This window comes from Macaca thibetana, chromosome 11, assembly GCF_024542745.1.
Source record: "Macaca thibetana thibetana isolate TM-01 chromosome 11, ASM2454274v1, whole genome shotgun sequence".
NCBI classification, from domain to species: Eukaryota; Metazoa; Chordata; class Mammalia; order Primates; family Cercopithecidae; genus Macaca; species Macaca thibetana.
This window is the reverse complement of record NC_065588.1, coordinates 4836038-4853910: the sequence shown is the minus strand read 5'-3', so window position 1 is coordinate 4853910 and position 17873 is coordinate 4836038. Positions and strand designations below refer to the sequence as shown.

Below are 17873 nucleotides of genomic sequence, written 5' to 3'. Positions count from 1 at the left end.
TATTAAGGGAATCAAATACATAGCACTTGCCAAAGATTCTGTGTATATTTACTATTTTTAAGTACTTGTATCTAAGAAAATGGGCATCTTACAGATTAATCTTGTGATAGCAATTTTAAAATGTGTATTTGAGTAATTAAATTGGTGACTTGATGGTGAAATTTTACTGACTTTATAAACACTTCTGAAACATTTAAGAGAACTTAAGAATTGAAAAATTTAAAGTCAGGTCAATGAGAAGTTCTTAAGAAAGGAAATTTAACGTATTAAATTTGTAAATACAGCTCATAATGTTTAATGGAATTTAATTTATTAAATTTTTAAAAAATCTTCTTTAAAGGGGATTGTCAAAACTTGTTAGCCTTACGGATAAAATAATAAGATTTGTAACCTGAACTTAAAAGCTTAAAGAAAAACCATGATTCTTTGAATACTCCTTTGCACCAAGTACCATGCTAAATGCTTTACACACACTATCTCATTAAATGTTTTAATTTATAACTTGAACACAGTGAATATTAATTTTTTAAAACCAAGTAAACTTGTAGTAGTTTTCTTCACACGAACAAAAAAGATATGACTGAGGACATCAAAAACTCATATTTAGTACCCTACGCTTGCCAGATGCTCAGACATGCTGCGCTTGGTGACTGCCATTGACGGAGAACTCACCACCGTGCTCAGCAGCCTATTCTTCTGTAGGAAACCTGAAGCTGTGAGGCCTTTAGTAAGTCCTGCCCTTGCTCCTACATTAAGTCAAAATCTGCCTCCTTAATCTTTACCTATTGGTCTCAGTTCTGCCCTCCTGCGACATTAAACAAATCTACTCCCTCTTCCTCACAAAGACAGCGCCGCCTTTTCTCTATCCATAAGCCTAACAAGCCTTTCAAGCTCCTATCTCCTGGCCTGCCAATCTTCCATTTGCTCTGCAACCATTTGTCGAGTGCCTGCCATGTTCTAGGGGTTGTGCCAGACGCTAGAGAAAAAACAGCAAACCCCAGGCCCTGCCCTCCAGCTCACAGCCAAATGAAAAGAAGCAAGTGAGCAGACAATTGCAAGAGACGGTGAGACTAGGGCTACAAAAGTGCCCCTGAGAGCACCAAGAGGAACCACTCAACTGACTCCTCTGGGCTCACGGAAGGCTTCCAAGGAGGTGACGTGTAAGGCCAGGGGAACACTTTGTAGTTGGTCTGGAGACGAAGTGGGAGGAGAGGGAATAATACCTGCAGAAAGGCTTAAGACAAGAGGGAACCTGGATTTTCATTGAATTACATGTAGTTCCATAGAACTGGAGCGTAAAGTGAGACGCCAGAGACTGAGAAGACATTACCCTCCTCCTCCTAATCGATATTGTCTAGTTCAGGGAAGCTTAATCTAGGATGCAAAAAACCTCTGAAACTGTAAGCAAATCTTGCACATTGGTTCATATGTATGTTTTCCTGGAGAGAGAGAGTCCATAGCTATCAGCGAATTCTCAAAGGCGTCATAAACTTTGAAAAGTTAGAAACTGTTGAACTAGACTGTCCGCGTGGCACCTGAACCAAGCATAGTACCGCATTCAGAGACACAGTCACATACAGAGCAGTAGCTCCCTCCAGGAGGCACTGCCCCTTCCTAACGAATTGGCCCAAGAGTGCAGAAGCTTTTGGAGCAACCCCATCCATTGTACATTCCCCACAGACTGTTGTCAGCCAAGACCCTCGAGTCATCGTCACGTGAATTCTGCCAGATTCCCTCCACCCTGTCCTTGGTCATTTGATGTTGAAGTTAAAGGCAGGGCTTCTACATTAGCCCCCGTCAGATTTCAGCCTCGTGTTCCACACCCTCTGATAATCATTAATAATAAATGGATCACAATGGCTAATGCGTATTGAACACTCTTCTGCTCCAGGCACCACGCTAAATGCTTTGCACACGCTATCTCATTTAATCCTCCCAAAAGTCACATACAGAAGATATTATCATCTCCATCATTTTATAATGAGGAAACTGAGCTTCAGAGAGGGTAAGGAACTTGCTGTACTGAGCTAGGACTTGTGCCCAAACTCTCAACTGTTCAGCTACAACAGACTCCAATATTTCCTCTCCTTAACCAACCCTGCCTTAGTCAAGAGACTCAGTGTTTCACACCCAGTTTGCTGTTTCCAATCTTTTCCCTACACGGGGCCACAAGAAGTAATTCTCGTAAAACAATATCAAATCAAATCTGAACCTTTCATATACCTGTCCTTTAAAAAAACATGTAACTCACCCGGCGCAGGAGCTCACACCTGTAATCCCAGCGCTTTGGGAGGCTGAGGTGGGTGGATCATCAGGTCAGGAATTCAAGACCAGCCTGGCCAACATGATGAAACCCTGTCTCTACCAAAAATACAAAAATTAACTGGGCATGATGGCGCGTGCTTGTAATCCCAGCTACTCGGGAGGCTGAGGCTGGAGAATTGCTTGAACCAGGACCTGGGAGGCGGAGGTTGCAGTGAGCCGAGACTGTGCCACTGCACTCTAGCCTGGGCTACAGAGCCACACTCAGTCTCAAAAGAAAAACAAAACAAAACAAAACAAAAAACACATAACTCACCAGTTTAAAATCCCAATATATATGCAGTCCATTCCTAGCTGCCCCAGAGCATCGTTCTAAGGTGGGCTTCTCTGCATTGCCGGGGTCTGCCAGGCAGCGATCTCTAGCACTGGCCTCTGCAATCAGTTGTCCCACATAGAGCTCCCCGGTTAGGTGATAGTAGACATTCTGGAAAAAAAAAAAAAGCAGAGGACTCACCATAGGCATCGTCAGCCAGCAGGACGCCCTAGCCGGAGGGAGAGCTGGAAGTCTGATCTCAGACACCCAGTCACACCGGGAGCACTGAACCTTCCTGGACAACATGAAGCCACCTCTGCTTCCTTCTCCTTAGTCTCCCCTTGAATCCAGGGAGAAGGCCAGGCCTAGGAGGGTTCCAACAGAATCAGAGCTTACATGGATGAAGAAGCTTGTCTTTGAAGGAAAAACAAAACTGAACTCCAGAATCTGTCACTGTAGGCCTCAGCTATGCGTTTGTTGTCAGAAAACCTTTTAAATTCCTGATTTGACACTGTCTTGCTCAGTGAGCTTGGAGAAGTAGGTTATTAATGTGTCTCCATTTTTTCATCTAAGTGGAAATGATATCTATTGTGCATGCCTCAAAAGGCAGCTATGAGGGCAGCATGCAAAGTTTCAGAGGACAGACGTGAATATTGTCTCTTAAAAAAAAAGTTCCGGCTCGACACAGTGGCTCACACCTGTAATCCCAGCACTTTGGCAGGCAGAGGCGGGCGGATCACGAGGTCAGGAGATCGAGACCATCCTGGCTAACCCGGTGAAACCCCGTCTCTACTAAAAATACAAAAAACTAGCCGGGCACGGTGGCGGGCGCCTGTAGTCCCAGCTACTCGGGAGGCTGAGGCAGGAGAATGGCGTAAACCCGGGAGGCAGAGCATGCAGTGAGCCGAGATCGCACCACTGCTCTCCAGCCTGGGCGACAGCACAAGACTCTGTCTCAAAAAAAAAAAAAAAAAAAAAAAAAAAAAAAAAAGTTCCCTGGCCGCGCCTTCCATATGGTGCCAGGGCTCTTCATCCATCCCTTGGAGGAGCATCTGCTCAGCCTCTATCCTCTCTAGCTCTGTTTCCTTCCCTATAGGAGAAGCACAGGTGGCTTCACCTGCCCACTCTCCCAGGCTTTCAAGGAGCCCTGAGAAGATGGCAGGAGCTGTGGGAGGAGGGGAAAAGGAAGGGACCAGAGGTGATTGTCAATGCAGATATCACCATGGAGAATGAATGAACGTGACAGAGCATAGCCTTTCTACCTATCCTCCCTGTAACTGAGATGGAACTACGTTGCCATGGCAGGTCTGGGTTTCACCCTTACCCAGGATCTCCGCTCCTGCCTCCCCATCACCTATCACGGAGTCTAGACCCAGGAACGGTTACCAGGGGCTGAGCCACGACAGACTTGCCCAGGCAGGTCCAGGAAGACTGTGGAAGATACCTGTGAACTGAATCCATGGCAGTAATGCATGATGGGGGTGTTGCCTGGAACGGGCCCCTGATCCAAGCAGACATTTTCATCCAACAGGTTTTTCATCTGAAGGGACAAAACACACGGCAACGCTGTTAGAAAGAGGCAGAGAATGAGGCCCCATCCCTCCCAGGGCCTACATTTTCCCCAACACACCGAGGGCACCAGGAACCAGCAGCCGCAAGGAGCAGAGGGCTGGGATCCCGGCAGGCATTTTCTAAGCACTGGGAAACTGACCGATGCTGAAGGGAGGTGCTGCCACGATACCCACATCCTGGAAACACCCACCACCTCGCACCATCGCCACACACAGGGAGGGGCGCCTCTGTAGAGTCAGGTGGGCAAGGCCAGTGGCTGCAGTTGGTGGAGAAACCGGGGTTGGCCGGGGGTGGGGGGGTGTCCAGGCAAGAGCTACAGTTTTCAAGGGGAGTAGAAGCAGAAAGAAGGAAAAGAGATGGGGATTGGGGAGCAAGGGACAAAAGGAAACTGAGAGGGCTGAGGGCAAAGAGCTGAGGAAAAAGCCACGGTAGGAAGGGCGTCTTGGGCAGGACGGGCAATCACGTGATTCAGGTTGCATTGTCTTTCACAAACATCTAAAATTCAAAATGCAGTTTCATAATACATACTCTTCCATAGCCCACGATGGTGTGGATTGGCTTCAAGAGTGGATAAACATTTTTCAGGTACCAGTCAAAGGTTTTACATTTCAGTTTTTCCCGGAGCGCAACTCTGGAAGAAATGTCTCCAAAATCTATTCCAGAGTTCTGTAAATAAAACACCAAGTGTTTCTGTGCTTGGACTCATGACAGCTCTGTTAAAGCAAACTAAATACGGCCTGAGAAGGACTCCATATTTCTGTATGTGAGTCCTTGTAGACGAACTGCAACCCAACTTAATAGACAAGATCGAAACTCTAACTTAGGACTGTGCACCTGTAACAACAGCTGGGTCTTGGCCAATCCCAGCAGCCATACTTCAACCACTCATCCACTGTCGAGTGTTCAAACTGTGTTCCAATAAGGCAAACACGGAGCTATAACCAATCCAGCTGTTTCTGTACCTCACCTCCAGTGTCTGCACGCCACTTCCCTTTTTTTTGGTCTATAAATCTTCTTCCACCACGTGGCTGTGCTGGAGTCTCTGAATCTGCTGTGAATCTGGGTGTTGCCCCATTTGCGAATCATGCATTGCTCAGTTAGACTCCTTTACATTTAATGTGGCTGCAGTTTTTAGCAGCGCCTTCACTCCACCAGTGGGTATGGACCATGCATGATGGAACTGAGTATTTTTCTGATAGCCTGTGAAGTAACCTTGATATTTTATATTTCCAGAGAAGGTGGAAAAACCTTAAACCCTAGAAAATTCTGCTCTTTCAAATTCTACTCCTTCAAGGCCCGCACAGTGGGGCCACTCAGGTTTCTTTCTCCTCATGAGCTTATGCAGATTGCTCCTATTTGAGATGATATTTACATCAATAAAACCCAAAATACTCCTCACGATAGGGCCAGAAAAGGCCAAAGGAGATTAAAAGAGACTTTTTGGAGATTAAAAGAGCTTATTGACACAAGAAGACTTCTGGAGATTAAAAGAGACTTTCTTAGAAGTGATATTTGTGGGGAATCAATGTAAAATAATACGAAAGAGGCAAATTAGAAAAAGCAGGAACCACTTGTGTATCTGCCTTCTTCCCAGAATTTTCCTTTGGGGCTCATTTCAGATCATCCCATGCAAAAATTTAGATCATCCTTTGATGGTTCAGTGTGTTACAGACAACTCTTCATACAGCTTGGGACAGTCACAGTATGACTCTGTAGAAATAAAAAAGCTAGGGATGTCCTGGAGGGTAGTTTTTTTTCCTATCATACCTTGGCATCCTGGGACATCAGAATCAATTCTTACCCATCTCTCTTCAAACAGTGATCCAACTGTAAGAGGTTATTGGCAGCTTGGATTATGAAAGGAAGCACTTTGGCATCTTTAAATTATAAAGAAGGCTCAGGCATTTCTGCACATTTTTACCATCTCCAGGCCTAGTGATCCCAGTGTTAACCTGGCTCCTGACCCTCGGAGTCCCTCCAGACTTTCTCTTCCAGGTCCCTCCACAGCTGCCCACCATCCTGACTCCCTGGCTTTCTGGGGGCTACATTAGAACCCACTGTGATGGAGGGATGAGTTTGTCAATGCGATGACTCCTCCCTTTGGGCCAACACAGCTCCATATGCTCTAGCCCGGAGCCAGAGCTCAGGGACACCGGACAGCATAGCATGACCTTAAGCAGCCAGTGTATAAGATGTGGGCTTAGCTAAGAAGGCCATCCTTGGCTGGGTGCAGGGGCTGACACTTTCAAACTCAACATTTGGGAGGCCATGAGTTCCAGACCAGCCTGGGCAAAATAGCAAGACCCTGTCTCTACCGGAAAACACACACACACACACACACACACACACACACACACACACACACAACTTAAAAAAGAATGCTATCCTCATTCTTGTGCATCCAGCAAGATGACAGTGCCTTCTCCCACCACCCTACATCACACCTGCTATGTTTATATCTCCCATTATAAAAGAGAGATGAAGAACAGGGAACTTACAAGCCAGATTTCCTTGGTTTGAATCTTACTCTCCACATTACCTTAAACAAGTTTCTTACAACTCTCTGTGCTTCAGCTTCCTCATCTGTAAAACTTAGAATAACAAAAAGAAAACCTATCCCCTACATATGTTGTGACAGCTAATAAGTTAATATATAGAAGGGTCCGGAATGCAGTACTGTACTGTTACATCAATGTTAAGAGCCATTATTATCACACCATCAGGACCTTATTCTAATTATTTAGGGCTGTGATGGCACTTTTGCTTTATCCTGCCCCATTACATAACTGCCACCTCCTCCTCTTTCATTCTTCCGTGCTGCTGTTCAGTTCCATGACTCACCTGGAGAGGTATGTTCCAGGCCAAGTAGACCATGTGTTTGTGCTCATCCATCCAGATTTCCGCCACTCGCAGAGCATTGCGCTTCAAGGCAGGGGTCAGATCCAAGGCGTAGGGCTTGTGGTGTCTCTCTAGGTGAGCAATCCGGGAGCAGGGCAAAATCTCAATCTTCCCTCCACACTGCCACACCTGCAGAAGAAGACAAAAAAAATCACCTGCGCTTCACAGCCAATGGATTGCATAGCTTGCTGACACAAGAAGACTACATTTTAGAACCGTTTTTAAAGAATGTAAGCTCAGTCCTCCCACTCCTGCCTTTATATTGCCTCCTAACTGTCTTATCTAAATCATCTTTCCTTAGAAATCTACCGAACTGCTTCTCTCCTGTCATTCAAACAACTCCTGAAATCATACTTCTTTCAGCAAGTCCTCCTACATGGACCAAAGGAGGGGCCTCTGCTCCCTCACCCCAAGGAAAGTGTCCATGTCCTGAGAGGCGCCATGCCCTGAGCCACTCTCACTGCACTAAGTTCCTCCTGCCCCTTCTCTGCCTGCATGCTAGACATAGGGCAGTGTGGCAGACAGATGCCAAAGTGCCCCCATGGTCCCTTCTCCTGGTGTCTACAGCCTTGCCTGATCCCCTCTCCCTTGAGTGTGGGCCTGTGACATGCTTCTAACCAGCAGAATATGGCAAAGATGGCAGGATGTGCTTGATTGCATGGATCATGAATACACTGCATAAGACTGTAGAGTCCATTTTGCCAAGAGATGCTCTCTCTTGTTGGATTTGAAGAAGGAAGCTGCCATGTTGTCAGCTAACACATGAAAAGGGAAGACATTAAGAGTGGCTTCCAACCCATACCCAGCTTGAAACTGAATGCTTCCTCAGCCTGGAAGACTTTAAGGAACTGAATGCTGCCAATAAGAATGTGAGCTTGAAAGCAGATCTTTCCCCAGTGGAGCCCAGATGAGAACCCAACCGTGGCTGACACCTTGATGGCAGCCTTACAGAAGACCCAGCTAAACTGTGCATGGACCTCTGACCCACAGAAACTGTGAAATAATGAATGCATCTTGCTTTCAAACACTAAGTTGTGATAACATTGTTATACAGCAATAGATAACTAATTTGCGTAACTTGACCAAAAGGTACCATGGCTTATGACCCAATTACAAACATTCGTTTGTACCATCCTGATGGGTATAAAACATACTTGTCAAAACACACATTCTCATATTGAGCTTAGAAAATGTGATGTTCATCTCAGTAGCTAATGGGACTGTCCAATCACATTGGATTGATGTGGTGTCTCCTGTGTCTTCTCTTCACAGTTGCCTAAGTGAGCTGCAGTTTCTGGGAGGTAATTAGCCCATAGCAGTGGCTAGCAACCTAGCACACTCACGTCAGTGGGAGTGCCTGAGATAACGGTGTGTAGCTCAGGCCCCACTGGTTCAGTTAACTTACCAAAAGAGTGTCCAACTGAGTAGTCAGTCTCATTATCTGACTTTCAAATTGTTTTCATCCTTTTCTCCACTTCTTAAAACCCTGGATTCCCCTTCCTTTACACCCTATTTCCCAGAACAATGAATGAAGTTAAAAAAAAAAAAAAAAAAAAAAAAAAAAAGGCTTTGAAATCAGACTGACCTATGTTCAAATTCTGGTTCCATCATTGCACACCTGGCAGCTAGCATGTTTTGCAGCTGCCAGTTGTGCAATGATGGAAAAAGCTGACCCTCAACTTACTCATCTGCTAAAAGGGCACAGCCACTCTTTGGACTGTCACCAGGATCCAATGACATAACAAGAAATCAGTTATGGCAGCCTCTGAGATAACCTGAAGTACACATTTTCTTTCATTATCCTTCTTTGGCTCTCCTCACTGGCTCCCAGAATGATGTGGAGGTTACATCCAGCTTGCACTTAAATATTATTATTCTCTCTAGCCAAACATTCAAAATCCAAATATAACCTTACTCCAATTTTCCTAGCTGATGGAGGTCTTCACCTCACATGAATTCAGGGAGAAAAATTAACTTTGTCATAAGAAATCTTAAATTCAAGTTAAAAGTCAAGATTGCCGAGGCCAGGTGTGGTGGTTCATGCCTGTCATCCCAGCAATTTGGGAGGCCGGGGCAGGCAGATCACTTGAGGTCAGGAATTTGAGACCAGCCTGGCCAACATGGTGAAACCCTGTCTCTACTAAAAATACAAAAAGTAGCCAGGTGTGTTGTTGTGCACCTGTAATCCCAGCTACTCAGGAGGCTGAGGCAGGAGAATCACTTGAACCTGGGAGGTAGAGCTCACAATGAACCTAGATTGCGCCATTGTACTCCAGCCTGGGCAACAGAGCAAGACTCTGTCTCAAAAGAAAAAAAAAGATTGCCATTTATGAAGTAATGCCCATAATTAGCTTTGCACAAAAGTCTTCAAACTCTGCTCTCAAAATTTATTCCCACTTGCCAAACTCCTTCCATCATCTCTCTCTCTCTCTCCCCCCCTCTTTCTCTCTTTCTCTGTCTCTCTCTCTCTCTCTCTCTCTCTCACACACACACACACACACATACATACACACAGACATTAAGCTTCTGATGATAATAATATATTACTTTGTGCCATATACTGTCCTAATACTTTCCATAAATTTAATCCTCACCATACAGGTATCTCCCTTTAAGTAACCTGCCCATGTTTGCCAGCTAGTAAATGACAGAGCTGCATTGTGAACCCAGGAAGTTACATGTCCAGTTCTGGCACAGCGTGTGAAATAAACAAGGTGCTCAACAAATGCTGTTTTTTCTTTCCTACCCATATCTCCCTGCTTCACTTTACACACATTGATGAGCACCATCCCTGCCATGGCCACTAGATGTCAGAATAAAGCGCTCTATGCAGCTCTGATATTCAAGATCTGCTACTGGAGAAAGATCCTAATAAGTGCTTAGAAGTTTTAAAAGGCAAATAGTCACACACAAACAAAGAAGCTGGATATGGGCAGAACTGCTTGCTCCAAAGAAAAGGAAAAGGATGACCCTATATTTTAAGCAAAGTCCATTTTAAAAATCACAAAGTATTAAAATAAATAGAACGTATTGTAGAAACTGAAATGGCAGTGTTTTATGTATGTTTGGGAGAATGAAAACAGAGAGACTCAGCCTAGGTGCAGAAGGAGAGAACAAAGCAGAAGGAACTCAGAAATAATGAGGGCTTTGGGTCCTAAGTTGAAGAATTGGAGAATTCACCTAAAGCTCTGGTAGGTAGGAAAACCCAGCCAGAGTGTAACTAGGGTCATCCTCAACACTTTGCTAAGTACCATACATAAAGTATTTTTGCATTTATATTTTTTGTGTTAGAGACTACTTGTACTCCCAAAGTCTATTCTGCTCTACATCTCCAGTTATAGAAGAAACACCTGGGCATATAACCCACTAACTAAAGTCTATATTTCCCAGACTCCTTTGCACACAGGTGTGGCCATATGACTAGGTAATGGCCAATAGAATGTGAAAAGAAACAATACACACAACTTTCAGGTAGTGCTCTTAAAAAGAAAGAGCTTGCTCTCTCTCTTCCCCCTTTTCTCTCCCTACCGGCTAGAATACAAATACGGTGTTGAGTGTGGCAGGACCACAAAATAAAAGTCTTGGTCCCTATCACCCTAGAGCTGCCATATCAATCCTGAACTGCTTATGTTCAAACTGTTATAGGAAAGAGTAATTAGTTTCTATCATGTTGAAGCTTCTGTTATTTTAGCTTCTGTCAGAGAAGCTGAGTGAGCATTCTAATTAATATCTTTATAAAATTATATCAAATTCATTGTTACATTGTGACTGTACCATCATTCTTATGAGGTACATTAAACAAAATGCTTCTCTCCATTTCACAAATGGGAAAACTGATCAGACCACTGTATTTGTCTGTTTTCACACTGCCATAGAGAACTGCCTGAGACTGGGTAATTTACATAGGAAAGAGGTTTCGTTGACTCACAATTCATCACGGCTAGAGAGGTGTCAGGAAAATTACAATCATGGCAGAAGACGAAGAGGAAGCAAGGCACCTTCTTCACAATGTGGCAGGAAGGAGAATGAATGCAGGAGGAACTACCAAACACTTATAAAAACCATCAGATCTTGTGAAAACTCACAATCAGGAGAACAACCTGGTGGAAACCCTCCCATCATGATCCAATTACCTCCACCTGGTCTCTCCTTTGACATGCGGGGATTGTGTGGATTATAATTTAAGATGAGATTTGAGTTGGGACACAAAGCCTAACCATATCAACCACCATCCAATAAAAGTTAGTTTTCTCTGCCAAAGAATGATTATGGCTTAAGGTATAACCCAGACAAGACTCAAAAGTTCATTTGTTAACATTAAATGTGGAGTCCTGAGTGGGTCCTTATTGGGTACAGTACATGGCTATGGGGTCTTCAGTTTCAGTTAGAAAGAAATTAAAGAGAGTGGAATGAAATAAACTCTAGATGGGAAATTACTTTGTTCCTCCAGACACCGCAATGGACCAGAGATCACATTGTCACAAGCACAGAATTTCAGGGCTTGGAGGGGAAAAAAAGGTCATCTTATAGAAGCTTAGTCCACAGTGAGTTAGTAGAGACAGCATTAGAACTCAGGGTCAGTGTTTATTACAATACCACCCTGACATTCTTATTATTGTCACTTTTACCATTAAACATTTATTGAGTGTAAACCGTGTATCACTCGCCATACGAGGTGCTTGATGCAGGAGGTAAGGTTTAGAGGGCTTGTATGTTGCACACAAACGCTTGAGTGGCAAAGCAGGATTTTGACTTACATCTGTCTGTCTCCAATACCTGTGTAATTTCCACTACTTTCCATTGCCTCTTTTAAGAGTTCAACCTTAGCTTGAAAGATGAAAGATGAACTACCGAGAACAAACACAAACCCACAGGCCAGCCCCTTCTAATCAGGCCCTGAAGATTATACCAAAAAGGTAAAAGAGATACTGTGGAAATGATATTTTATCCACAAAACCTCTTCTAAATTGATCCTGATGCATGAAAATTTATTGGCCCTAATTCTTCACACCATTTTAGGGTTGGCCATGTGACTTATACTCTGAAATAGCTTGCTACTTCTAAACCTAGGCCTTACAAGACTTCACATGGTCCCATTGACCCTCTTGTACACCATAAGAAGAGCTTTCTGTCCTAGGTAGCTGCTATCCCACATTTGCCTGAGCCCCAGAGTGAACATGTGTGGATCACAGCCATTCCATCTGAGCCAGCTGGATCTGCAAATCTGTGAGAATTGATTATTGTTGCTTTAAGGCACTCAGTTTGGGTTGATTTATTGCATGACATTTTTTGGCAAGAGTTAACCAACACACTGACATATTTTGAATCTGCACTTGTAATTTCTCTATTTTTCTTGGTTTGCATCCTGAATTCCCTTCTAGAGCACAAAAATTCAGGTTGGGAGAGGTGGTGGAGCAAGATGGTGGAATAGAAGGCTCCACCAATCGTCCCCCTGACAAGGATACGAATTTAACAACTATCTACACAAGCAAAGCACCTTCATAAGAACCAAAAAATCAGGTGAACACTCACAGTACTCATATTTTAACTTGATATTGCTGAAAGGGGCACTGGAGAGGGAGAAAGGACAGTGGTGAATCACTGGTGCTACCCCTCCCCCATCCCCACTAGCCGTAGTGTGGTGTAGACAGCACTTCTGTGTGTTGGAGAAGGAAGAGCACAGCAATTGTGAGGCGTTGAACTCAGTGCTGTCCTGTTAGAGCAGAAAGGAAAACTGAACCAAACTCAGCTGCTGCCCACCCAAAGAGGGAGCATTTACACCAGCCCCAGCCAGAGGGAAATCACTGATCCCAGAAGTAGGACGTTGAGTTCCCCCGAACCTCGCCACCAGGCTACAGTGCTCTGAGTCTCTAAGTAAGCCTGAAAGGCAGTCTAGGCAACTATTAGGTGAATCCTAGTGCTGAACTGGGCCCAGAGACAGTGAATTGCGGGTGGGGAGGCAGGTCACACAACCTACTGAAACACCAGCGGGGGCCACTAAGGGAGTACTGGCATTACCCGTCGCCTAACCCCAGGATGCACAACTCGCAGCTCCAGAAGAGACCCCTTCCTTCCATTTGAGGAGAGGGGAGGGAGAAGTGAGGAGGACTTTGACTGCATCTTGGATACCAGCTCAGCTACAGCAGGCTAGGAAATCAGTCAGAGTTGTGTGGTCCCCGGTCCAGGCCCTAGCTCCCAGCTGACATTTCTAAACATACCCTGGCTAGAAGGGAGCTCACTGCCTTGAAGGGAAGGACCCAGTCCTGGCAGCATTTATCACCTGCTAGGTGAAAAGCCCCGGGACACTGAACAACTAGCAGCAATACCCAATACTACACTGAGGGTCTTGGGTGAGTCTCTGAGACTTGGTGGCTTTAGGTACCAGCTTGGCCACAGGTGGGTAGAGCACCAAGCAGTCTCTTGGGGGTCCCTGATTCCAGGACTTGACTCTTACATGGCATTTCTGAACCTGCTCTGGGCCAGAAGGGAGCCCACTTCCCTGATGGGTGAGTCCTAAGCCAGGCAGCATTCATCATAAACTAACTTGAGAATCCTTGGGCCCTAAGGGAACATGAGTGGTAGTCTGGCAGTACTTCCTGTGGGCCTGTGGTGGCACTGGCCTCTAACTCTGGAAAGAAGAGGGAAGAGTAGGAAGGAGTGTGTCTTGTGGTTTGAGTGCCAGCTCAGCCACAATATAATAAAACATGAGGTAGACTTTTAAGGTATTTTACTTTAGTTTCTGACTGCCAGACAGCACCCCTGGACCCACTTGGGACCTGGAGGAATACATGGCCCTGAAAGGAAGGACACAGGCCTGTGTCCTGTGTCCTGGCTTTGCCACCTACTGATTGTAGAGCACCAGGGTCTCAAGGGAACATAGGAAGTATGCAGTGAGTGGTCACAGCAGGCCTTGGGTGAGACCCAGTCCTGTGCTAGCTTCAGGTCTGACCCAGAGCAGTCGCAGTGGAGGTGGTCACGGAGGTGCTTGTGTCACTGCACCCCCAGCTCTAGGTAGCTCAGAACAGAGAGAGAGAGACTCCGTTTGTTTGGGAGAAAGTAAGGGAAGGGAACAAGGGTCCCTGCCTGGTAATCCAGAGAATTCTTCCAGATCTTGTCCAAGACCATCAAGGTGGCACTTCCATGAGTCTGGAAGAACCACAGCATTACTGGGCTTAGGGTGCCCCCTAAAGTAGGTACAGCTTAGATCATGACACCCACGTCTTTTTGCATATCTGGAAAGTCTTTCCAAGAAGGATGGGTACAAACAAGCCTAGACAGTAAAGGCTACAATAAGTAGTCTTTACTTACAACAAGCAGCCTAACTCTTCAATGCCCAGACACAGAAGAACATCTACAAGTATCAAGATAATTCAGGAAAACATGATCTCACCAAATGAACTAAGGGACCAATCCTAGAGAGAGACATGGGACCATTCAGACAGAAAATTTAAAATAGCTGTTTTGAGGAAACTCAAAGAAGTTCAAGATGATACAGAGAAGGAATTCAGAATTCTATCAGATAAATTTAACAATGAGATGGAAATAACAGAAAAGAATCAAGCAGAAATTCTGGAAATGATAAATGCAATTGGTATACTCAAGAATGCGTCAATGTCTTTTAATAGCAGAATTGGTTAAACAGAAGGGAGATTCAGTAAACTTGAGGACAGGCTATTTGTAAAATACATAGTCAGAGGACAAAAGAAAAAAGAACACAAAACAATGAAGCATGCCTACAGGATCTAGAAAATAGCCTCAAAAGGACAAATCTAAGAGTTATAGGCCTTAAAGAGGAGGTAGAGAAAGAGAAAGGGGTAGAAAGTTTATTCAAAGGGACAACAATACAGAACTTCCCAAACCTAAAGAAAGATATCAATGTCCAAGTACAAGAAGGTTACAGAATGCTAAGCAGATTTAACCCAAAGAAAACTACCTCAAGGCATTTAATAATCAAACTCCCAAAGATTAAGGATAAAGAAAGGATTCTAAAAACAACATACAATGCGGCTCCTATACTTTCTGATAGCAGACTTTTCCGTGGAAACCTTACAGGCCAGGAGAGAGTAACATGATATTTGTAAAGCGTTGAAGGAAAAAACTTTTACCCTAGAGCAACATATACAGTGAAAATATCCTTCAGACATGAAGGAGAAATAAAGACTTTCCCATACAAACAAAAGCTGAAGGACTTCATCAACACCAGACCTATCCTACAAGAAATGCTAAAGGGAGTCCTTCAATCAGAAAGAAAAGGACGTTAATGAGCCATAAGTAATCACCTATAGGTATAAAATTCACTAGTAATAGTCAGTACACAGAAAAACACAGAATATTATAACACTGTAACTGTGGTGTATAAACTACACTGATCCTAAATAGAAAGTCTAAATAATGAATCAATCAACAATAATAACTACAAAACCTTTTCAAGACATAGTACAGTGAGATATATAAATAGAAATGACAGAAAGTTAAAAAGCAGGGGACGAAGTCAAGGTGTAGAGTTTTTATTTGTTGTTGTTTTTTTTTTTCCACTTGTTTGGTTGTCTGTTTATATAAATAGTGTTAAGCTGTCATCACCTTAAAATAATGGGTGATAAGATAGTATTGCAAGCCTAATGAGAATCCCAAACCAAAAAACATACAACAGATACACAAAAAAATAAAAAGCAAGAAACTAAATCATATCAACAGAGAAAATCACCTTCACTAGAGGAAGACAGGAAAAAAAGAAACAAGAAAGAAAAGACCACAAAGCAACCAGAAAACAGATGACAAAATAGCAGAAGTCCTTTCTTATCAATAATAACATTGAATGTAAATGGACTTAACTCTCCAATCAAGACATAGAGTGGCTGAATGAATGAAAAAACAAGACCCGCTGATCTGTTGCCTATAAGAAACATACTTCGCCTATAAAAATACACATAAACTGAAAATAAAGGGATGGAAAAAGATATTCCATACCAATGAAAACCAAAGAAAAGCAGGAGTAGCTATATTTATATCAGACAAAATAGATTTCAAGACAAAAACTATAAGAAACAAGGAAGGTCACTATATAATAATAAAGGGGTCAATTTAGCAAGGGGGTATAACCCTTTTAAATATATAAGCACCCAATACTGGAACATCCAGATATATAAAGCAAATATTATTGGAGCTAAATAGAGAGATAGGCCCCAATACAATAATAACTGAAGACTTCAACATCCTATTTTCAGCACTGGACAGATCTTCCAGACAGAAAATCAACAAAGAAACATCAGACTTAATCTGTACTATAGACAAAGTGTCTCTAATACATACTTACAGACATTTCATCCAGTGGCTGCAGAATACACATTCTTCTCCTCAGCACATGGATCATTCTCAAGGACAGACCATATGTTAGGTCACAAAACAAGTCTTAAAACATTCAAAAAATAAAAATAATAGCAAGCATTGTCTCTGACCACAGTGGAATAAAACTAGAAATCAATAACAAGAGAAATTTGGGAAACTATACAGACAAATGGAAATTAAACAATATGCCCCTGAATGACCAGTGAGTCAATGAAGAAAGTAAGAAGGAAACTGGAAAATTCATTGAAACAAATGATAATGGAGACACAACATAACCAAAACCTATGGACTACAGCAAAAACAGTACTAAGAGGGATGTTTACAGCGCTAAGCGCCTACATCAAAAAGAGTAAAAACTTCAAACAAACAATCTAATGATGAATCTTAAAGAACTAGAAAAGCAAGAGGAAACCAAACCCAAAATTGTAATAGAAAATAACTAATAGATCCCATTTGTCAATTTTTTTCTTTTGTTGCTATTGCTTTTGGCATCTTTGTCATGAAATCTTTGCCCATCCCTATATCCTGAATGGTATTGCCTAGGTTGTCTTCCAGGGTTTTTATAGTTTTGGGTTTTACATGTAAGTTTTTAGTCCATCTTGAGTTAATTTTTGTATATGGTATAAGGAAGAGGTCCAGTTTCAATCTTCTGAATATGGCTAGCCAGTTATCCCAGCACCATTTATTGAATAGGGAATCCTTTCCCCATTTCTTGTTTTTGTCACATTTGTTGAAGATCAGCTAGTTATAGGTGTGCAGTCTTTTTTCTGGGTTCTCTATTCTGTTCCATTGGTCTATGTGTCTGTTTTTGTACTAGCACCATGATGTTTTGGTTGTCGTAGCCCCATAGTATAGTTTGGAGTCAGGTAGCTATTATTAAAAAGAAAAAAAATAACAGATGCTCGCAAGGTTGTGAAAAAAAAGGAATGCTTGTCTACTATTGATGGGAGTGTAAATTAGTTCAGCCATTGTAGAAGGCACTGTGGTGATTTCTCAAAGATCTAAAGATAGAGATACCATTCAATCCAGCAATCCCTTTACTGGGTATATACCCAAAGGATTATAAATCATTCTATTATAAAGACACATACATATGTATGTTCATTGTAGAACTATTTACAATAGCAAAGACATGAAATCAACCTAAATGCCCAACAATGATAGACTGGATAAAGAAAATGTGGTACATATACACCAACGAATACTATGCAGCCATAAAAGATGAAATCATGTCCTTTGCAAGGACATGGATGGAGCTAGAGGCCATTATCCTTAGCAAACTGACACAGGAACAGAAAACCAAATACCACACGCTCTTACTTTTAAGGGGAAGCTAAATGATGAGAACACATGGACACAAAGAGGGGAACAACTCACACTGAGGCCTTTTGGAGGGTGGAGGGTGGAAGGAGGGAGAAGATAAGGAAAAATAAGTAATGGAGACTAAGCTTAATCTGTAGGTGATGAAATAATCTGTACAATA

At 43.1% G+C, this 17873-nt stretch overlaps 1 protein-coding gene across 1 annotated transcript in view; it reads right to left on the bottom strand.

Moving 5' to 3' along the window:
* Positions 1–17873, bottom strand: part of GALNT8 (polypeptide N-acetylgalactosaminyltransferase 8) — a 63569-nt gene that overhangs the window by 5576 nt on the left and 40120 nt on the right. Inside the window, exons 7-10 of the mRNA XM_050750191.1 lie at positions 6989–7174; positions 4676–4813; positions 4020–4115; positions 2579–2746 (exon numbers count right to left, since the gene is read on the bottom strand). Of these exons, the coding sequence (XP_050606148.1) occupies positions 2579–2746; positions 4020–4115; positions 4676–4813; positions 6989–7174 (588 nt within the window). The remainder of the gene's footprint in view (positions 1–2578; positions 2747–4019; positions 4116–4675; positions 4814–6988; positions 7175–17873) is intronic.